The sequence below is a fragment of the Scleropages formosus genome, chromosome 8, assembly GCF_900964775.1.
Source record: "Scleropages formosus chromosome 8, fSclFor1.1, whole genome shotgun sequence".
Classification (NCBI taxonomy): Eukaryota; Metazoa; Chordata; class Actinopteri; order Osteoglossiformes; family Osteoglossidae; genus Scleropages; species Scleropages formosus.
The window spans coordinates 6,575,563-6,595,638 of record NC_041813.1 but is presented as its reverse complement, the minus strand read 5'-3'; the positions used below and the strand labels follow the sequence as shown (position 1 = coordinate 6,595,638).

The following is a 20,076-nucleotide window of genomic DNA, read 5'->3' as shown; positions in this document are numbered from 1 at the left end:
GGCCGGCTGGGGAAGCCAACTTAGGTTACATTTACACTTATTTATTTCCCAGACGCTTTTCTCCAAAGTGACTTCCACTGAACTCTATGTAGAGTTATCAGCCCATGCACCTTATTCACCAAGGTGACTAAAAACAGCTAGATACACTACTTAGAGTGGGTTACTCAACATGTCTCAGCATGTTTTTGGACAGTGGGAGGAAACCAGAGCAGTCAGAGGAAACTTGTACGGGGAGAACATGCAAACTCCTCACAGACTGAGCGGGGATGAAACCCACATCCTCTTGCACTACCCAGGCGCTGTGAGGCAGCGGCACGACTAGCTGTGCCACCATGCTGGCTTAGTTCCGTTGAGACCAAATGCCTGAACGAACTCAAAAGGAAAGCCACCTTCATCATAGGACTGACCCTGGAACTCCCTGGGGGAAGTGGCGGAGAGGAGGATCGTGAGAGAGGCCATCGCGACCAATTCTGCTCTTCCCCTTGACAGAGAACTATCCTGGATTGCTTTTAGGTACTGGTTCGTACCGGCTCGTACCGGCTCATGCCGCCACCACATGCCAGGAAACGCTACGGAGAATCTTTCCTGCCAGCTGCTACTAGGGAATACAGTGCCTCTTCCTTCCAACACACCCCCATCACTCCAGGCACAACTCAGGTCAGGACAGTTTTTCAAGCGTTGCTTTCTGGTATACCGTACCTGCTAATCTACAGAGAGGCTGAGGCTTTTGGCAGTTTTAGTTAAAAACTTACTGTATATTATCTGCTCCTTAACTTTCGATTTCCTCTGAAATGCGGATGAGGTTCACGGACATGAACGTAAACTTCGGTGATTTCAGAAGTGGGAACAAAGAGACACATGATGTGTTCTTACAGTAATGAAACTGAATGTGAATGGAGCTAATAAACAGAGGAGTGATGTAGACTGGGTTAGAAACCTGGGGGCTGGACTGGATCACAAAGGACTTGTGGCAGACAGGACAGGAGCTCAGGAGTGGAACAAAATCACATAGAAAAAGTATCTTGGGAAACAGGTCAATAACATGGAACAAGGATTGCAAGGTAAATGCAAGGGAAAGAACTGATCACCAACTAGTGACATGTCTTCAGTCCCTTTACAGGGGTGAGAATTGGTCATGTGGTCAAATAAAACCAGGTTTGTTGGTGCAGTTACATGGATCTAGTGTGACGCCTCTGGTGGATGCCATGGATTTCGCCCTATGGGGTCATGACAGTTAGACAGTTGAGATGTTCAGGTGAAGTAGTATACAAGAGTCAAGTCAGTAGTTGTAATGGATACAACATAAGAGATGGCATGCATGGTGTGCCTTCGAAAGGCTAATTGCTGGCTGAGGAGCTTTGCAGAGATTTGGGATTTAGACTGTATTAGTGCGGAGCATGATGGAGCACGGGGGAAGGGAGGGGCAGGCAGATGAGAGAGGCGAGCTACAGTGAGGGAGGGAGGGAGAGAAAGTGAGAAACAGAGGCAGAGGCACAGACAGGGAGAGAGAGGGAAAACGAGAGAGAGATCCAAGCAGACTCAGCAGACGGCAAGCACAACGGCAGGGCAGTGAAACAGATGCCGGCTGCTTAGTTGACGGCGGATTTGAATCTGGGAGCTGGAGCATGTCTTGCCTGAAGGCTGCTCATTCCATTTACTGAGACTCTTGTCGCGCAGACGCACACAGCACGCACAGTGGAACACACATCCAAGGGAGAGCAACCAGCCATAGCCATGGGTGAGTGGCATATCCTTTCTCAGACTCTTCGTCTCCATTCTGTGCTCGTGTGTGGACCTGAGATGTTGGGACAACAGCTGGGATGGTCGAAGAGAGGCTGGGATTGCCACTGGCCTGGGCTTGCTTTCGATTAAAGGTCACTGTGTTGCCTCCTGAGAATGAAACGCTTCAGTCGCTGGTAGGGGGTCTGCTGACAACCTGCTCTGATGGTTCGGTGAAGGAGTTGGGACAGGGTGGGTGAGCATGAGGGTCAAAAGCTCTGGACAACCAAGGTGATGACGAGCCACCGATAGCGAGAGAGGGAATCGGAGAAACACGGAGCAGAGACGGTGTGTTTGATGTCGGGGTCCGCCTGGTTTGCTCTATTCAGCCCTCCAAGCTTAACGTCATGTATGAATCCAACCAGAGTGTTCCCTGAGGAAGTAGCCGTGACAAATAGAATGGAATAGAAGGAAGTCTCAGGGGAAGCACCCAACACTGACATGGTCTGGACAGGCTAGTTCTACAGTGCTTACTAGGGATTAACGTGGCGCACAATATGAGGTGTACAGGTGTTTCAGCGAAGCAATCCATGAAGCTGGTGATTAAAAAGACCTCACAAAGAAAGACAGAAAACATTAGCAGAAGCTGCAGAAGTAGGACAGGAGTTACATTTTTTTCACCTCTTACAGCACTGGCTATATTCCACTACCTTGGGCTAAGAAGGCATTATGGTCTGAATCTTGACATATGAAATATGTACATTATTCTGTAAACTACTGCTGTCTCAGCAGATCCAGGGACAGCTGTAGATAGACCTGTACATCCTGTCCGTGGGTCACAAAAAAGACCCAGCAGGTCACTCAGTAGGTCTGAAAATAACCAGCGCATTAGAGTGAGGTTACAACGCTCAATCTCCTCCACTTCCATCTTCTCCTCTGTTGTCCCTTCACCACGTCTTTCTCAATATCAAGTTTAGTCACATGTGCAGATTTTTATTTTCATTATTTTGCAAGTTTATATAATTAACATTGCTAATAATATTAATACTATTGTTAGTGTTGCTGCTTATGATTGCTGATGGTACCGAAGAGTGCAGTGTAGTGCCTTTTTGCTGGTAACGTTCAGATATCGGTACACTACAAGTGACGACAGTATTTTCTCCATTGTGACAAGATTTTATATGGCTCCACTGGGTGGCAGGAATAGATCTTTGTCAGTTTTTTGGATGAGGGAAAGGTCTGGTGTTCGGCGGTCATGGGATTTGCTGGTTTTCAGTTTACTGCAATTTCTCCATCCTATCCACAAAAGCATTGTATATATTTGTATAAGCATTGTAATGTGTAACTGAGATTACTGATCCCTTAAACGTGTTGGGAAAAACAAGAACACATAAGACGAAAGAGAGGTTTCAGACATAAAGTACAAAGAGTGAAAAACACATACAAATAGTAACACAAAACAAAACCTGTGTTATATATCTGTTCACTGATTTATACAGCTGCCACATGAGGGCCGATGCCAGGTATTCAGCAATGAAACAAAGGGCGAAGCTACATGCACTCTGGTTTACTGCGTCCGTAATACTCTTCAGGTCATCATTGCCGATGGCCACCATTTGCACAGTAAACCACTTCACCTGCTCTTCTTGGAGTTGAAATCTCTCTTTGAGAGCAGCACAGCTTCTGGGAATCTCTTGCCCTTAAAGACTGGAATTAACAGCTCTGCATTCGAGGAGAACAAATTGGATTTAGAAATATGCAAATCTTTCAATTTAAACCTGGAGTGTGCATTTGCTCCTTGATTTGATTGTTGAGACTGATCAGCAGTAGCTTAACTATGTTTTCTAGAAGTAAGGTACCCTCAGTATTTGTCGTCAAGTGCATTGATTTTAGGGGGCACGGTGGCACAGCGGGTTTGACCGGGTTCTGCTCTCCGGTGAGTCTGGGGTCCAAGTCCTGCTTGGGGTGCCTTGCGATGGACTGGCGTCCTGTCCTGGGTGTGTCCCCTCCCCCTCCAGCCTTATGCCCTGTGTTGCGGGGGTAGACTCCGGCTCTCCGCGACCCCATTCGGGGCAAACGGTTTCAGTGTGTGCATTTGCTTTGCAAACTCATTTGTGGAATTCAGCTTCGAACTGTCCACTGAAAGAATTCGGTTTGAGGACCTCTCTTCTCAGGTGTACCTGAGCAGCTCAGCCAACTGCTCCCAGTTCCTAGATCTCAGAGCACCTACTGGAGTCCGTCTGTCATCTCCTGACTGGGGCTCAGAGACGCAGAGCAGCACACAACTGGTGTCTGTTGCAGGAAGGGTGGCTGAGCAGACTGCGTGAAGTCGAGTGGCTCTGAACGTGCTTCATGCAGATCTGGAAGGCATCTGCAGGTGGCTGCTTGTCAGCGCTGAGATGTGCCACTGCTATAATTGCTGCTCAGTGTATCTGCTATTGACCATCCTCACAATTGAAGAAGCCTTCGCTAGTTATCGTGGTTGCATACTGGGAAAGGCAACAGGAACAGGAACCAATTAAATTCTAAAAGTACACTCTGTGGTTCTTTAATTAAAATTGCAGTCATCCAGATTGTTTATTTTTTGCCATTAGCCTCTCGTCTGGGAGATGTTTATCATGGAAAATAACGAGCAAACCACCGTCTTCTACATATCCGTAACACCTGACGGTGTCCGTGGATAACAAAGCAGCAGAATTCAGGAGCCGAGGCCCCGTTAGATCTGTTAATGAGCAAAAAAATCAAAACCTCAAAAACGGACCCATTTTCGGTCCATATCTATTGAAAGGTATCGAACCTGCAATCGGTGAAAAAAAGTTCAAATGCTCATATGCTGAACTTTGTTGGTGCAGTGATGTTCCCAGAGGAGCACCATCTGACTTTTGTCACCATTTACTTGAACTGTTCAGAAACAAGGCTGGTGAGAAAAAGACACCAGAAATGATATTAGTGGCTCTGTGTCATCCTGGCAGCCACGAGAAACGTAGAGATGCAGGGATAACTTTCTCTCTTCTATTTTCATCCGTGTTTCGGGTTCCCTGCAAGCGGTAGGCCCGTATTTTTACACACCCATGTACAGCCATGTGGGAACAAATGCACACACAGACAAGGCTTTTGTAAAGCGGGTCTGCTGAGAAAGAGCATCACCCAAAATGCTGTTGAACTTCACAGTTTTGATCTCTCTGACGGTTTCGCAGATGGCAGTCCGCTGATGTATTTGGAACAGGAGGGTGGACAGGAAGCCAAGTGTGAAACAATTTTCACGCGCTGCCTACTGCCTTGTCATTCTCCGCGCTCAATCCTAGCATCGTATCGGTGTAACCAGTGACGCCGTGATTGATCCCTGCCAGCCCGTCCTGCTTAAGAGAACACGTGGGCCTAATGAGTTTAACCAAAGAGGTGTATTTTTATTTCATCTACAGCTCTCATAAAACATTTTGAGCTGCAAGAGGCAATGTTAACGTGGTTGATCAACCTTTGGCCCGGAGCTGAATTTCCAGTCTTAAAACTTTGCAAACTTTCACATTAATAGGGAGCAAGATCTCGAGGGCTTCTGCTAAGCTTGTTTATGTTATTTAAGCCCTGAAGCGAGTTCTACCATCATGACACACGTTCCTTTGAAGCGACAAGGGTTTCAAGACTAAAGAGTCATTCGTTGTTCTAGAGAGGGTCTTGATGGGAATGGAGAATTTGCATAGCTGTTTGGTATGTACTGTTTGTTGTGGTGGGTGTACACATGGGAATGTACACGTCTCCATCTCGTTTCTCTGTTGCAGACTCTCTGAGCGATGCCCTCAAGGCCATCTCTGTAAGCACTGAACTCATAGATGAAGAGCTGAAGCCCCACTTGGACACTTTGCTAACAGTCCTTCAGGAAAAGAGTGAGTCCTCTGAGAGAGGTTGCAGGCCGTGCAAGCTCCTCTCCGGGAAATGTGCCAGGCGGTGTACGCGTTGCTTCTTTCCACCAATTCGAAGTGCCAGAGTCATTTTAACTGTTTGTGTCCGTATGCATGGAAGAAAAGGTTTGTATGGAGAAGCGCAACAACATTAATCAGTAGAAAGACATGAGTATTTGCTACACTTCTGGATGGGATTATAATATGATTGGATGAAGCTGTTTGGATGGAGCTGTAAGTGGAACATATAAAAAAAAATCACATCAATCACAATATCGACAGGCAAGAAAGACTCTCTCAAGCGGTTCTATGAATAATTCAGAAACACATTCATTAAACAATATGGTGCAACATATAGGAATCCACTGAGGAGGACTTTGCAATGTCTCCGCTGTCCAACCGTTCGATATCCTGCACTGGCTGCTTACGGGTAGGGAAATACAAGGAGGAAACAGCATGCCACGCTGCTCTGTCTATAGATTGGGAGCACTGAAATGGTAATCGGATTACTTGTCCATCTTGAACATACACTGTAAGTGACAGGTCAGATTAGCTTTGCTGGCTGTGCAGACAGAGCAAGAGCACACAGTCACATTTAGGCGTGCGGAGATACAGACGCACGTACTGCAGTCAAATGTGGGCTGTTTTTGTGGCGCAGATGAATAGTTTGTGAAGCCTGTGTGAGATTTTCGGGTCATTGCTGTTCGAGCAAAGTGTGCAGGAACACTGCGCGAGCTGTATTTGTTCGCTGAATTTGTACGTTTCCTGTTATTTCTTTAAAAGCTGCTGCTCAGATTCTCGGCGAAACGTCATTGCTTCTCCAAAATGAGCAAATTAAAGATCATGTGAAAAATTTGTCTGTCTGTGTTATGATAATGCAAATTGATGAAGTACTATACAGGGGTAGGATAAATATCAATAAAACACAGATAGATGAAACGCCAGTGAAACATTATTAATATAATTAAAATGATCTTCGATTGCAAACTGTGACATACAAATGTCCTGTGCATTATAATGAACTCTATCTTATAAACAGCACGGATGATTTATGCTCTAAGTTTCACATTAAACATCTAGTCTGACTCATTGCCAGTGTTTCCAGTGTTGCCAAAAAATGTGTCCATGAAATAAATAGCTGAAATTGTTAAAAATATCAGTTAAGTCACATTCTCAGGATTCGAATAATAAAAACAGCAACATTTCTGGGATGCCCTTAAGTATTAAAAGTACAAGTCTGCTGCTAATGTGTTTCATTTCATTGTGTGTGTTAATTGGTCTACCAATGGGTGCTGTGGATAAATTTCAGATCGTCTTAAGCTGCCCAAGCCACTCAGAAACTCTTACTTCAAAACGAAGGGGGTCGTTGCCATGGCAACTCAGCCTGCCTCCTCTGCCTTTTTTTGGAGGAAACTTCTAGTAATGACAGTGTTTCCTTGTTCCCATGTTGAGACGGTTGCCACGGCTGTCTCCTTACTAGCCATGCTGCTCTGAAAGTTCACCAGGGCTTCCATTTGTTTTTGAACATATAAATTCTGTCACGATGCCCAGAATGGTGGAAGATGGGCTCCCTGCTGAGAGGTTCAGAGAGGTGGATGGGAGGGCAACGTGGCAGTGCTGTTTGCAGCCTGCAGATAAAAAAGATGTGTGATCAACCGAAAAACCTCATCAGCAGGCAGGCGCAGTACGCCGCAGGGCGACGGACCGCCGTTTCTCTGACCCCTTGATTTCAGCTCCACTGTAGCAACAACAACAGCTGCTTCATTTGCATTTTCAGGTATTTGGTGCTGTGCACCTGTGTGGGTACACAGGACTGTCAGTACAAAAAAAGCACTTTGCAGTTTTGTTTGGCACCTAAAAGGTTAACATACCTACCTGTTCCTACCTGTAGTGAGGGACGGGGACATCTGGGCTTCTCTGCCCACCCTCTAGAAGGACAAGTGGACAAGAAGGTGGATGAATGGATGGATGGATGGTTGGAGGTTAACATCCCATACATTATACTGACATAGAGTAGGAACTGAAATGAGATGTTGAAACTCTATACTATTTCCTTCTCCAGAGAAAGGTGCAGCGGAGGAAATAGCTGCCAGTGGGATCCTGCCCACACTCGCCCAAACCCTGAGGAAAAAGAGTCCTCTCACTCCACAGGTGGCCCTGGTGGTGGCAGAAATGGCCAGGGAAGGTACGAGGATGTCTGACGGAGGACGTGGCATTACGGCAACATCCTGTGTGGAACTTAATACGTGTCTTTATAAGAATTTTTCGGTTCTTCCCAGTTCCAACAACTTCCAACTTTGTGATCTGTATTTCCATCAAAGTCAAGGCGAACACAGTTGGACGTGGTTGAGAGAGAAGGACGGAAATGAACTTGACATCTAAACTGAGCCAATTAAGGTCATTTACCCAGGAGAGATTAGAGTGCACAATTTAGTCTTCAGAAAGTCGGAATTGTTCATACGTATTACTGATGTTAATTAGGCTAACAGAAACATTTGTTAAACCCTTCTGCCTTGCGTTAATGTTAAACAGTGAAGGTCAAAACATCTTTGAGCAATGATTTTATTGTCCTTGATCTTTTGTCGCTTCAATAGCCCTTTACGGGAAAGATCATACGCACAAAGTCAAAGAACAATAGCATAAGTATTAATTATATTCACTCATTCCTTAGAATTATAGACACCATGTTTTTTTTTTCATTTTGCAAGGGAATAACAATACAAATGTGTTTACGTTTTTCTTTTTCATTATCGTGAGCGTGATTACATTATTATGTTTTGAGAACGTAATTTTATTATATGTTGACAATATTTCATATTTGTGTTTACATTCATGGGGGGTAGGGGGTTGTGGTGGAACGGCGGGCTTGGCCAGGTCCTGCTCTCTGGTGGGTTTGGGGTGCGAGTCCTGCTTGGGGTGCCTTGTGATGGACTGGCATCCCGTCCTGGGTGTGTCCCCTGCACCCTGTGTTGCCGCGACCCCCCGTGGGATAAGCGGTTTCGGACAGTGTGTCTTTTTTACATTCGTGAAGTTTGAAAGATGCTACAAGATTTGCAGAACTTTTTTTCTGAACAAAATATAAGTTTATTATTTATCAGTTCCATATCTTGATATACATTTTTGTGGCAAGCCACCTCTTTGAGTTAATTTCTGTTTACGACATTGTTTCCATAGCTCACTTACGCTTTTTGATTTATTATGCAATGGAGGAAGTTATGGGCGTTAGGTGTTACTGGAACCCTTACCTGATGGTCACATCTAAGTCAATAGGGTGTGATATTCTCCAGCTGCAGTGCGGGAGCGCTGCATTGAGGCTGGCCTTGTGACTGCCCTGTTACCGCTGCTGAAGAGCTCCGACCAGGACCTACTGCTGCACACGGGCCGTGCAATTGGCAGGATCTGCTTTGACAACAGTGAGTATCCCCCATCCTCGCACACAGATTGTGGGTGCAGAGAAGGCCAACAAGCTGCATGAATATACTTGGCAAATTTATGTGCTGATGTCCTTAGGTAGCAGAGGCAGGACTTTAAGTATTTGGCACATAAGTATGCAGGCATTCTGAGAATTTCTTCAGAGGTCACTGCTGAAGAGTAAGAGTGTTATCTGTATGTGAACCTTGATAATGTGGTCTGAAGATGGTTATGGTCTGTGCGTACATTATGCATGGGGCTGAAAGCTGAGTAATCTATTGCCTAAACTCGAGACTTTGGGGTTTCTGACTTCCTTCTCTCCTCTCACTTTCCTTCTCCCTCATCTAGTGGTCCAGCAGGATCAATTGGTTCAAAGTGGAGTCATTCCCCGCCTGGTAGCCATCATGCAGGAGTACCCTGAGAACGACCCGTTAGTCAACGTCTGCCTGCTGGCTCTGTGTAACCTTGCTGACATCGGTGAGGAAATGAGGGAAGAAGAGAACTTTCTTCAAAAACAATACTGAAGCTAAGCTTTGGTTAAGTGATTGATATAAACTAGGAAGCCACTCAAATACTGTGTGCAGTTGACAGTAACTTGCACAAATCACATATGCATGTAACATACTGCAATGGTTTAGACCTCTGCAGAAAAAATATTAATTGGTGAATTCTCAGCTCTCCTCAGATTTGCTACACCAGACACCTGCTATTGTTCTTTATTGTCAAAGAACAAAAATCTTTATTAGATTTTACATTCACTGTGGGTTGCTACTTCATGTAAAATGGTCTTAGACTTTTATCTAGCAAGAAAATTTCAGACCAATTATCTTCCACTGGTAGATGGGTTCACTCTGTGGCTGTCATCCAGGATGGACCGGAGTTACACAGCCTTAATGTGTATTAATATGCAAACAACACCTGAATAATGCTACCATGTAGGTGGCAGAGAGCTTGCTGCTGCATATGAGACACCAGCGGTTTCACCAATAATGAAGGAAAACATCCTCTTCAGGGCATATAAAGAAGAATGACTGTTTGAGTGTGTGAAAATAGACACATTAAGCATTTTAAGTGTCAACATATAAAAGTATGAATGAAGCAAACTCCACCGGTCATGGAAAACAACATTGTTAGATTTTTCATTATGCATTTTGGCTCCAGCAGTGCCCCATGAAATTAAAGCATAAGTGGATCATGCACACATCTGCAGAAAAGACTGAATTGACAAGATGATAAAAAAATTGTGTGTAGGCATAAATGATTGTGATCAAAGAGGGAGAGACACAGCTTATTTAAAGATCATTGAGGAAGGGAGTCACTCTCTAGAGATGGTTCAGACATACTTCCTTAGCTGAGAACATTATTTTTTTGCAGAGATGGAGAATGGTGACATGGCATTAGTCCCACCCATGTATCCTCAACCTCAGCCACTGGTTTTGTGATGTAGATGAGCAGCAGCAATGAATGTAAACAGATTTTAGAGAAATATGTGTTGGAAGTATATCACGTATCACAAAAATGATGATGTGAAGGTCAGCTGGTGGAGGCCTGTCTATGTTGAGAATATGAACTCTACTGGGTTTCAGACTCTGCACGTGAAGCCCTCACAGAAGTGGGTGTGGCCGAAGTCCTGGCCACCCAGCTGGGACGAGCCCAAGATGCAGAGCGCCGTCATGTAATCCTGGAGGTGCTGGGATCACTGGGGGAGAGTGGTGAGGGGGGTGCAGGGTTTGGGAGGAAATTGTGAAAGGGTAGAATGGATTAGTAACATGTGTCCTATCTTAAACTGGTTAATATATTGATCGGTGGCATGGTGTCACGGTGGATAGCAGTGCCTTTTGCTTACTGCTTCCGGGATAGACTCCAGACTGGTGAGAGCCTGAAAAGAAAATATAGTTGCCAAAATGGAGAGTGTAATATATTGATATTGCACGGTGGCACAGCAAGTAGTGCTGCTGTCTCACAGTGCCTGGGTGGTGCAATAGAACGTGGGTTTGATCCCCACTTAGTCTGTGTGGAGTTTGCATGTTCTCCCTGTGTCCGTGTAGGTTTCCTCTAGGTGCTCTGGTTTCCTCCCACACTCCAAAGACATGCTGTTCAGGTTCCTCCATAGTGTATGAGTGACAGAGACAGTGTGTTCCACTGATGTATGGATGAGTGAACCATTGTAAGTAGTGTATCTAGCAGTGTAAGTCACCTTGGTGAATAAGGTGTGTGGGCTCATAACACTACATAGAGTTCATTGGAAGTTGCTTTGGAGAAAAGAGTCTGCAAAATAAATAAATGTAAATATAATTCATTTATTCATTCATTATCAATAATGACTGGTCCAGTGCGCTGGCGTCCTGTCCAGGCTGTACCCCCTCCCTTGTGCCTAATACTTCTGAGGATAGGCTTTGGTTCACCCTGACCCTACTCAGGACAAACGGTTAAAGAAATTGGATGGATAGATGGACTTGCCTGATGCAGGGTCCAGGTACACAAGCCAATCACCCACTCATTCCCTAACAAATTGACAAACACACTGTCTGTAACCACTTGTCCCGACAAACCGGAATCTAATCCGGAAACACAGGGCACAAGGTTGGAGTGAGGGGACACACCAGGATGGGACACCAGTCTGTCACAAGGCACCCCAAGCGGGACTCAAACCCCAGACCCGCCAGAGAGCAGGACCCAGTCAAGCCCACTGCACCATCGTGCCCCCCTACAAACTGACACACTAAGGGCAATATAGATTCACCAATTCACCTGAAATACATCTTCGAACTGTGAGAGGAAACTGGAGCACCTGGACCAAACCCCTGAAAACATGCAATCTTCACAAAACCCCAGGAAACGCCACACAGACTGAACTAGATTTGAACCCAGGTCCAGCTCTGGAGCTGTGAGTCGCCAGTACTGTGTGCTCTGTGACCGTGCCACCATAATGCTGCCATAATATATTAACATCAAATAATATTTTAATCCTTTTGACACGGAGAGTAATGCATTTTCAAGCTTTTGTAAGATCAGCCTAGGCTGTCAGATATGGATGACTGCAAACGCCAGATGTGTAAAACAATTAGCTTTGTGACTGGGGTTTTAAGTCTTCTGGATGAGACCGTGTCGTGTAGGAAACTGGTTCCGACGTTTCACTTCCCCTGTTGGAAGCATCTTCAGGGAGCTTCCACATCATGAAGATGCTTCCAACAGGGGAAGCGAAACGTCGGAACCAGTTTCCTACACCACGCGGTCTCATCCAGAAGACTTTAAACCCCGGTCAGTTGACACCAGCCGCAGAAGCCTACGAGTTTTGATAAATTAGCTTTGTGTTTATGAAGTATTCAAAGTTTTCATGAGCTAATGCTCCTTATGAACTAATGTACTTTCAGATGTGCTGAAACTGCAGTTTGTTGAGTCAGGGGTACCCCAGGCCCTGTTGGAAATGATCAGAAGTCTTCAAGGAGGTTCTGACAACCATGACCTTTGCAGCATCAAGATCGCCTCCAACCTCATTGTGTCCCTCCTTCTGGGGGGTGAGTTGCCTCAGCACAAAGACTTCAGAACACTGGATATTCATATCTCCATCTGCTTCACATCAGCAGTTTTGTCCTTCTATTTTGTGCAAGTGACACGACGTAGAAGTTTTGCTCCTCCATTGCCGTGCCTCTTTTTATAGATAATCCTAAGCGGCACTCTGTACAGAGACCCTCTTAAACTTGGATGTGGATAACTGTAACGCAAACGATGAGCAAAGCAGCTGTCAGACACATCGAATGTGTGAAAATGATTCACGCCATTATAAAGATGATTTTCCATCTCTTCTTAGAAATTCCCCCCCAGAAATGTAACAGCTTAGCTTGGTTTATTGACACCAGTCTCATTTTTGCATGGCAGAGTCCTCTGTCTTGTTTCAGTTACATATTGACCCTCTTTGGATCTAATAGCTTATGGTATTAATTCCCCATCTTTTCTCATATTACAGATGAATCCATGCAGAAGTGTTTTGGTGACGGCACTGGTGCTGTGTACAAGGACATCCTGTCCTGGCTGCAGTCCTCCAACACACAGCTGCAGCTAGCAGGGGCGCTTGCCATTGCCAACTTTGCCAGGAATGGTGAAGGCACCAGAAATGGCCTGTACAACCCTAGATTCACATATGTGGGCTGTAGCCCCCTGGTCAGCAGGGGTGTCGCACTGGTCTAGCAAAGCTAACTGCTCTGCAGTATGAATAAGAATTGAAAGGGTTAGAAACAAAATTTAAAGCTGGAAGCAGTCAGGCAGGCAGACAAAAGCGATGTCATCATGCCCATGAGCGATGACACGCTGTCAGATTGCAACTGAACTAAAATGATCCAATTTCCAGCGCAGCTGTCATACTCCAGGGGCAGGCAGGCACTGACAAAGGCATTTTAGCTAAACTAGAAATGTACCATGTCACCTTGACAGTACTAAAACTCGAATGTACCCGAGCACATACGCTGGAAATCACAGCAAGACGAACAGACACAGGCAGACCCTCTGCACGGTTATTTTCGGAGGCTCACCTGTGCCCTGCTTGAAGTGTCTGCTTTCAAGAATGCCAGGCAGCTCACATTGTGTGTTATTGTAATCCTGCTCATTCACAAATATGTGTGAACAGGATTGGTTCAAGATGAGCCCTTCTTCTCTTACTCAGGCATCCGTGTTGAATGTAGAACAGACAGCTTTACTCTGCTGCTGTGTCAGATCTGTGTATCTTCCTGTCTTCTTAGACAACAACTGTGTCAAGATGCTTGAGCTGAGTGTGGTCCCTCACATCCTGGACCTTTTGGAGCTTCACGTGGATGAAGGAGATGTATCTGTCCAGCATGCTGCACTAAGCGCACTCCGGAACCTCGCCATTCCAGGTACAAAACTGTTTCCCACCTGTTCCTGGTCTCACGCAGCGAAAACACTATGTATGTTTCTGTATATGTGCCCTTCCAGCTACAAACAAGGTACGAATGCTGGAGGATGGGGTGGCTGACCGGATCCGGTCCCTGCTGCGATCTGACATGCCCCCAGTGCAGTTCAAACTACTGGGCACACTCCGCATGATGGTGGATGGCCAGGGTGAGAGGAAGGGGCTGGGCGGTCTTTCTGTCTAATAAATTTCTGGAAAAATGTCTCTTTACACATGAAATACATCATATCTCATAACTGCACCCATAATTCAAATACAGTTTAAATTTGCTCTATGCGATCACATAGATTTCATAATATTCTTCTCAGTTTCAAAAATCTTAGCACCGTGTGGCCAGTTGTGGGGTGGAGGCAGCCACGAGTGGGACAGAAGCCCAAGGACAGCAGGTTTTCACACAAAAATAATTTTATGTACAAATAATTTTAAACCAAAATTAAGCAGGGTCCTAGGCCATTTCACTTATAATAGAAATGCACTGACAACGAAATTAGGCACAAAACCGGGCAAAACAATAGAAAAATGGTCAACACTGCACGAAATCCTGGTGCAGGGAAGCTCTCAGACTCTCTCTGTATGTTCTCCTCAAAGTCTCTCTGACCAGGTGCTTAATTGTCCTTGTTGATGGGTCCTAATTTGTTAACAGCTGGTCATCTTTACTCTGGTTGGGCACTGGCAGGAAGGCACTGTCCGTCAAGTTCAACCACACATAATTGCCATGGCTGCACGGCCCACGGGTTCGCAACACCCAGACAAGGACACCAACCTTTAGCAGAGAAGAACTTAAATACGAACATTGATGCATAGACTCCTTTACACCGTAGAACAATGTAGAAAAATGTAATGTTTCTAAAGCTGTAGAAATGACCGGTGCTAAATTCAGCATTTTGGCAGCGTTGCACAAGTACTCGTGCAAAATCCGAAAAACATACAGTACTGTGCAAAAGTTTTAGACGGTTGGGGGAAAAAAGCTGCAAAGTGAGAATGCTTCCAAAAATAATGCTCTTACTTAATAAACTTCCTACAAAGCTTAGTAACAATCCATCGTCAACAACTGCTTGTCCTGAGCGGGGTTGCAGCGGGCTTGGCCGGGTCCTGCTCTCTGATGGGTCTGGGGTTCGAGTCCTGCTGGGGGTGCATTGCAATGGACTGGCATTTCATCCTGGGTGTGTCCCCTCCCCCTCCAGACTTGCAAAATATGTTGCCGGGTTAGGCTCCGGTTCGCTGCGACTCTACTCAGGACAAACGGTCTCAGACAGTGTGTGTGTGTGTGTGTGTGTGTGTGTGTGTGTGTGTGTGTGTGTGTGTGTGTGTGTGTGTGTGTGCGCGTGCTTTCTTTAACGACATACAAAACCCTTAATGTAAAACTGTAACTTTTTGCAAAAGGAATGCTTGGAAATCTAAAATATGCTCTTTCCCATTGACACTAATCCAGAACACATTAAATAACTGCCTAATACAAATATTTTTGTGAAAAATCTAACTGACTTTTGCACAGTACTGTACGTAATGAGATTGTACAACGATTGGGCTTTTACTTGCACTGTGCTAGCTTGTGAACTCAGATGCTGTGATGTGTTAATTTCATGTGGAACTTCTCACTGTGTCATTATGGTGGCTGCTGGGCTGCGAATACTGGAAAGACACACAATAGAATGCAAATTACAGCCCCGAGGACTCCCATCTCTGTGTCAAGCCAAATCACTAGGTGTTTAATACACATAGGACATTACTGAGCCAAACACCTCTTCTGGCAGAACTGGCTCTCTGTGTCACCTTTGGCATCTTGTGTCCTCCTCTTTATTTATTCATCTGCAGTAGACTCTTTCCCTTGCGAATTTCACTTTGCCATTAAAAAAGAAAGGCACCAATAAACAACACCCTTAGAGCTGAAAGTACTGTCTCACAGTATCCTCTTCAATGCTCTCCTTCTTTTTTGGTCTCATTTTCTGTATTTTAGAGGAAGCAGCGACAGTCCTGGGCAAGGATGAGGTCTTGCTTGCCCGAGTCATGGAGTGGTGTGAGGCCCGGGACCATGCCGGAGTCAGAGGGGAGGCTAACCGCCTGCTGGCAGCGCTCATCAGACACAGTCGCGCATCAGTGAGCCCCGTTCACATAAGAAAATACCCTAACTCACAAACGTACACACGTACTGTCACCTGGAGTAGAGGACGTGGGGAAGGCTGGACCCAAGTGCAGGATCATTTATCTAGAACTGAGGAATCAGGCAAGTTCTTGTCGTCGGGGACAGGCGAAGAGTCGGTCGATCGGCTGTCAGAGTGGGAGCTGAGATCCGTGGACGAAGTCAGGGGATGAGGCGAATGGTCAGAAGCCAGGGAACGAAGAACAGGAACCGGGGATGAACAGGATACGAGCGCAAAGGGGACGGTTGTCTCCAAGAGATTCCGCGAGTGCAAAGGGGCTGAGGAGGGTCTTTTAAAGCCGAGTCCTCTGATTGTCAGGTCCTTGATCGGCGTCAGGTGCTGTTGGTTGCGGTGCCGGTGTGGGCGTGACACATACATATATAGAGCTGCACATTTTCAGTGCGGACCATTGTTTTAAAATTATTTATTTGCCAATTAAAATGCATTATAACACATGCAAACAACTGATGACCAAGCCTTGATGGCTCTCAATCTACAAACACAGACATACGCACAAAAACAAAATGACCAGTGCACAACACTCTCGCACTCTTTAGAACCAGTCCAAGAAATTCTCAGGCTGTTTTAACACTTGCAGGATATTCTGCACCAAATTCATTCAATTTTTTTTTTGTTTCATCCACTGTGAATGCAAACTCTGCACCTGACTATACACCAAGAAGTGTGCCCAAGTTCACTTGAAGTTTGTGAATTTGGGTGAAGTGGGATTTGGGGTTAAAAAGATAAAAATGCCAAATGCAACATAAGCCAAAAGGCTAATTTAACAGATAGTTGTAGTGCAAAGGAGATGGCAATCATAGGTGCCGAATCTTCTGATTGAATGGGATAGGTACTTTATTAATTCCTACAGTGAAGTTCACAGCTGATGTCAAAGGTCCTTGTGTGGAAACATACATGAAATTGGCTGCCTGCAGTAATGTCAGGCATTTGCAGTGATCTCTTTCATCATAAATTATTTGGCAAAGTAGCATCTGTCATGTAAACAGTAGCAGTGCTCATAATTCCACAGTTCCATTAAGGAATCGGTGGCAGAAATAAAATGACAGGCATCAATAAAAAAATAAGCTCCAGTGATTTCAAATTACTTTTCTAAAAACTGGATCACAGGTTTTTTCGTGAATATGATTTTGATTACGGAAGCAGTTCTTAAAGTGGCTTTTAGTTGATTTTTTGCTTCACTGAAAACGGTCATGTAATAGGAAGATGGCTGGTATAGTTGTCCAGGTCACAATTATTTTCTCCCCAATGACATCCCGACAGGAAGTGATCTCTGCTGTTACCAAAGCAGACGGAGTACCACATCTCATCTCCATGGCAACAAGCGAACACGTCATCATGCAAAATGAAGCTCTGGTCGCTTTGGCAATTGCCTCAGCGATTGATATTGGTGAGGCCTAAATATGTTTAACAACAGACAAACACGAATGTCTTTATTTTGACAGGGACAAAGAAAGAATTTACATGAAGGGCTTGTCTATGTTAGATTCAGAAGAAGATGAATCTCAAATTCAATGTCTGTTTACCTTTGCAAACCCAAAGGACATTTGAAAAGAATATTAGATATATTGCTGGAAACATTTAGGTTAAGTACATTGATTGAAAGAAATACATTAGATCCTCTCCTGGTACTTTAGATGACAACCTTTGATTACAAGTCTGTGTCTTGTACTACTGTGTTACCTGCTGCTCTGGAGTTTCAGTCCAAACACTGTATGACTGTATACACTACGTTGGACGTACTCAGAGGCATGTGTGTGTTCGTCACTGCAGAGGCCATGGAGGAGCCATTTAGGGAGGCTGGCCTTGTGCCCACTCTTCAGAAGATGCTGGATGACCCCGTGGGGGCTGTGGAAGTCAAGTTCAGCACCATTGGCCTCATTTGCAGCTTGGCCAACTCAAGTCAGTACTAAGCCCAGGAGGTAAAGGGGTTGGGGAAGCACTGCTGTTGCTTAGCTTCAGTAATTCGTTCTTACCAATACATTTTTTTTAGTACCCATAAAAAAAAATTGTACGCTATCCCATTGTATCGATCATATGATGATCATCTAAAATGAAACATCATACTGAAGATAACCCAAGATCAGTCCCTGAACAAAGATAGTAACAGACAAAAACAAATTCAAACGTTAAACTGGAAGCACCAACACAATGAGAAGGACATGTTAGGTGGAAGCCCGTAAGAAACACAGCAGTGTTGAGGCTAAAGAGTCCAAGGTGTTATGAGAGGAGTTGGAACGTTGGAGGTGGAGGAAGATCTAATGGGCGCATCTTTGAACATTGAAAGTGACAGAAGATTGGCATAGCTTTCAGTGATCTCTTTAAGAAACAATTAGCATTTTCTAAACAACTGATAGCCATTATTTTAGATTTATACTAACACTGTTTTGCTGTGTTAAGTTTATTATCTCTCCCTCTCCTTCCCTCTGCTGCTTAGGGTTACTGAAGGAAGAGATGGAGTCTCTGAACATGAAGGAGAGCCTAAGCAAGCTCTCCAGTCACACCAGCACCAAGCTGGCGACGCAGGCAGACTCAGTACTGGCTGTCCTCTCTGAGGCCAGTTAGACAGCCCCACCTGCACAGCACCACCCTACTGCTGTCAGCCTGATCGCTCCCTGCCCTCACAGCAACATCCTACTGCTGTAAATCAATCAGTGAGCATCCAGCACCATATTATTACCTCCATCCTGACTGCTCCCAATTTGCCTTTCGCCATTTCTTCTGCCACTGACCTAATATAACATGACGGGTCAACACCGTAAAGGGTACTGAATGGGACCAAATGCTCTCAGAGGAATATGGGTTAAATGACATCCTTCTAAAGAAAGGCCTATGCTGAGGAAGTTCTGAGACGCGATGAAAAAATAGCAGGGCTCCTTTCATTGCTATCTGATCCTGAGTGAAGCCCATCAACCCAAACCCCCCCCCCATTAACTGAGCAGACTTGGCTTCAGTAATAAGCACAAGCTGAGTGGAAACCTTTTACTCATTATTCACACTTCATTTTTCAGTTGTTCTCATTTGTAGGGCACCGAAATCGAGTTAGAATAAAGATGTACATATCAAAAGATTAGCAGTCAGTAAAGACACACACTGGTGGCAATTCTGTTGGCTGCAAATCAAAATCAGTAAGTTTCACCACGGTATGTTGCGTACATTACTTTCCTGTTTGTGAACAACACACGTTACAGTAGAGTCAACACATTTCCTTTGTATGTGACATTATTCCTGCTGAGGAGAACCCTTTCAGTTAAATTTAATTCCACATTTCTCATGTATAATGATGCAATTTTTCAAATGAGAAAATATCATTTTTTAAAACAATGTTAAACTGAATAACAATCCACATTCAACATAATTCAGCAGTAACTCAAAAACTTTTGCTGTTGCTTAGCAATGTACAAAAATTTATGACAGTTCTTAAAGTTATGCAAACTTTCCAAAGATTTCAGTCACTGTCTACAGAAAGCTCTTCAGACAATATGAATTTCTGGATACTTTCTGATCTAAGACCTGCATTTGCGCCATTCGGTAATCAGAGTGAGTTTCCTTATAGAAAAGATGTGGGGAAAGAGAGATCAACATGTTCTGCATCTGGGAACTATAGCAAAAAAAAAATTCACCATCCAAGGATCTATTATCAACAATTAGAAGTCACAGGATGTGAAGCTTTTATAGCCAGTTTATTCATTTTGACATTTGTATTATAAAAAAAAAAAAACTTACATTCAAAGTCAGAGGTACAGTGTGTAATATTGTCTCTCCTTGATGGTTACGCCAAGAATGCAAATGGGATCGCTGATTTCATTTTTCAAATAGTCTATTTTATGTTACTAATAAAAAGAAAAAATCTCTCATCCATTTGGAATGCCTTCCTTGTACTTTCATGGATCTGACTACATTACTATTTACAGATTTTAACTTTGATTGCTACTGCAGTGTCATGGTTGGTTCCGGAAGGAAG

General features: G+C 44.5%; 1 protein-coding gene across 3 annotated transcripts; it reads left to right on the top strand.

Annotated features, from left to right (window-relative positions):
• The first annotated feature begins 525 nt into the window (after positions 1 to 525).
• LOC108918142 (rap1 GTPase-GDP dissociation stimulator 1) lies at positions 526 to 19,964 on the top strand. 3 transcript variants are annotated; one of them, XM_018725178.2, is made up of 15 exons: positions 526 to 657; positions 1,678 to 1,738; positions 5,496 to 5,600; positions 7,678 to 7,800; positions 8,903 to 9,028; positions 9,375 to 9,503; positions 10,613 to 10,738; positions 12,401 to 12,544; positions 12,994 to 13,125; positions 13,763 to 13,897; positions 13,977 to 14,102; positions 15,911 to 16,050; positions 17,376 to 17,502; positions 17,886 to 18,014; positions 18,550 to 19,964. In XM_018725178.2, exons 1-15 carry the CDS (start codon positions 544 to 546, stop codon positions 18,675 to 18,677), a joined length of 1,845 nt encoding a protein of 614 aa, XP_018580694.1. In that variant the 5' UTR covers positions 526 to 543; the 3' UTR covers positions 18,678 to 19,964. The 3 variants fall into 3 exon arrangements, with proteins under 3 accessions (XP_018580694.1, XP_018580695.1, XP_018580696.1); XM_018725179.2 differs by having other exon boundaries at positions 17,886 to 18,034; positions 18,550 to 18,619; XM_018725180.2 differs by lacking the exon at positions 13,977 to 14,102.
• Positions 19,965 to 20,076: the final 112 nt, after the last annotated feature.

Coding starts and splice junctions, on each gene's coding strand:
- LOC108918142 (XM_018725178.2), top strand. CDS start 544: ATGCCGCCACCACATGCCAGGAAACGCTACGGAGAATCTTTCCTGCCA. Junction 10,739..12,400: donor GGGATCACTGGGGGAGAGTG/GTGAGGGGGGTG, acceptor ATGTACTTTCAG/ATGTGCTGAAACTGCAGTTT. Junction 13,898..13,976: donor CCGGAACCTCGCCATTCCAG/GTACAAAACTGT, acceptor GTGCCCTTCCAG/CTACAAACAAGGTACGAATG.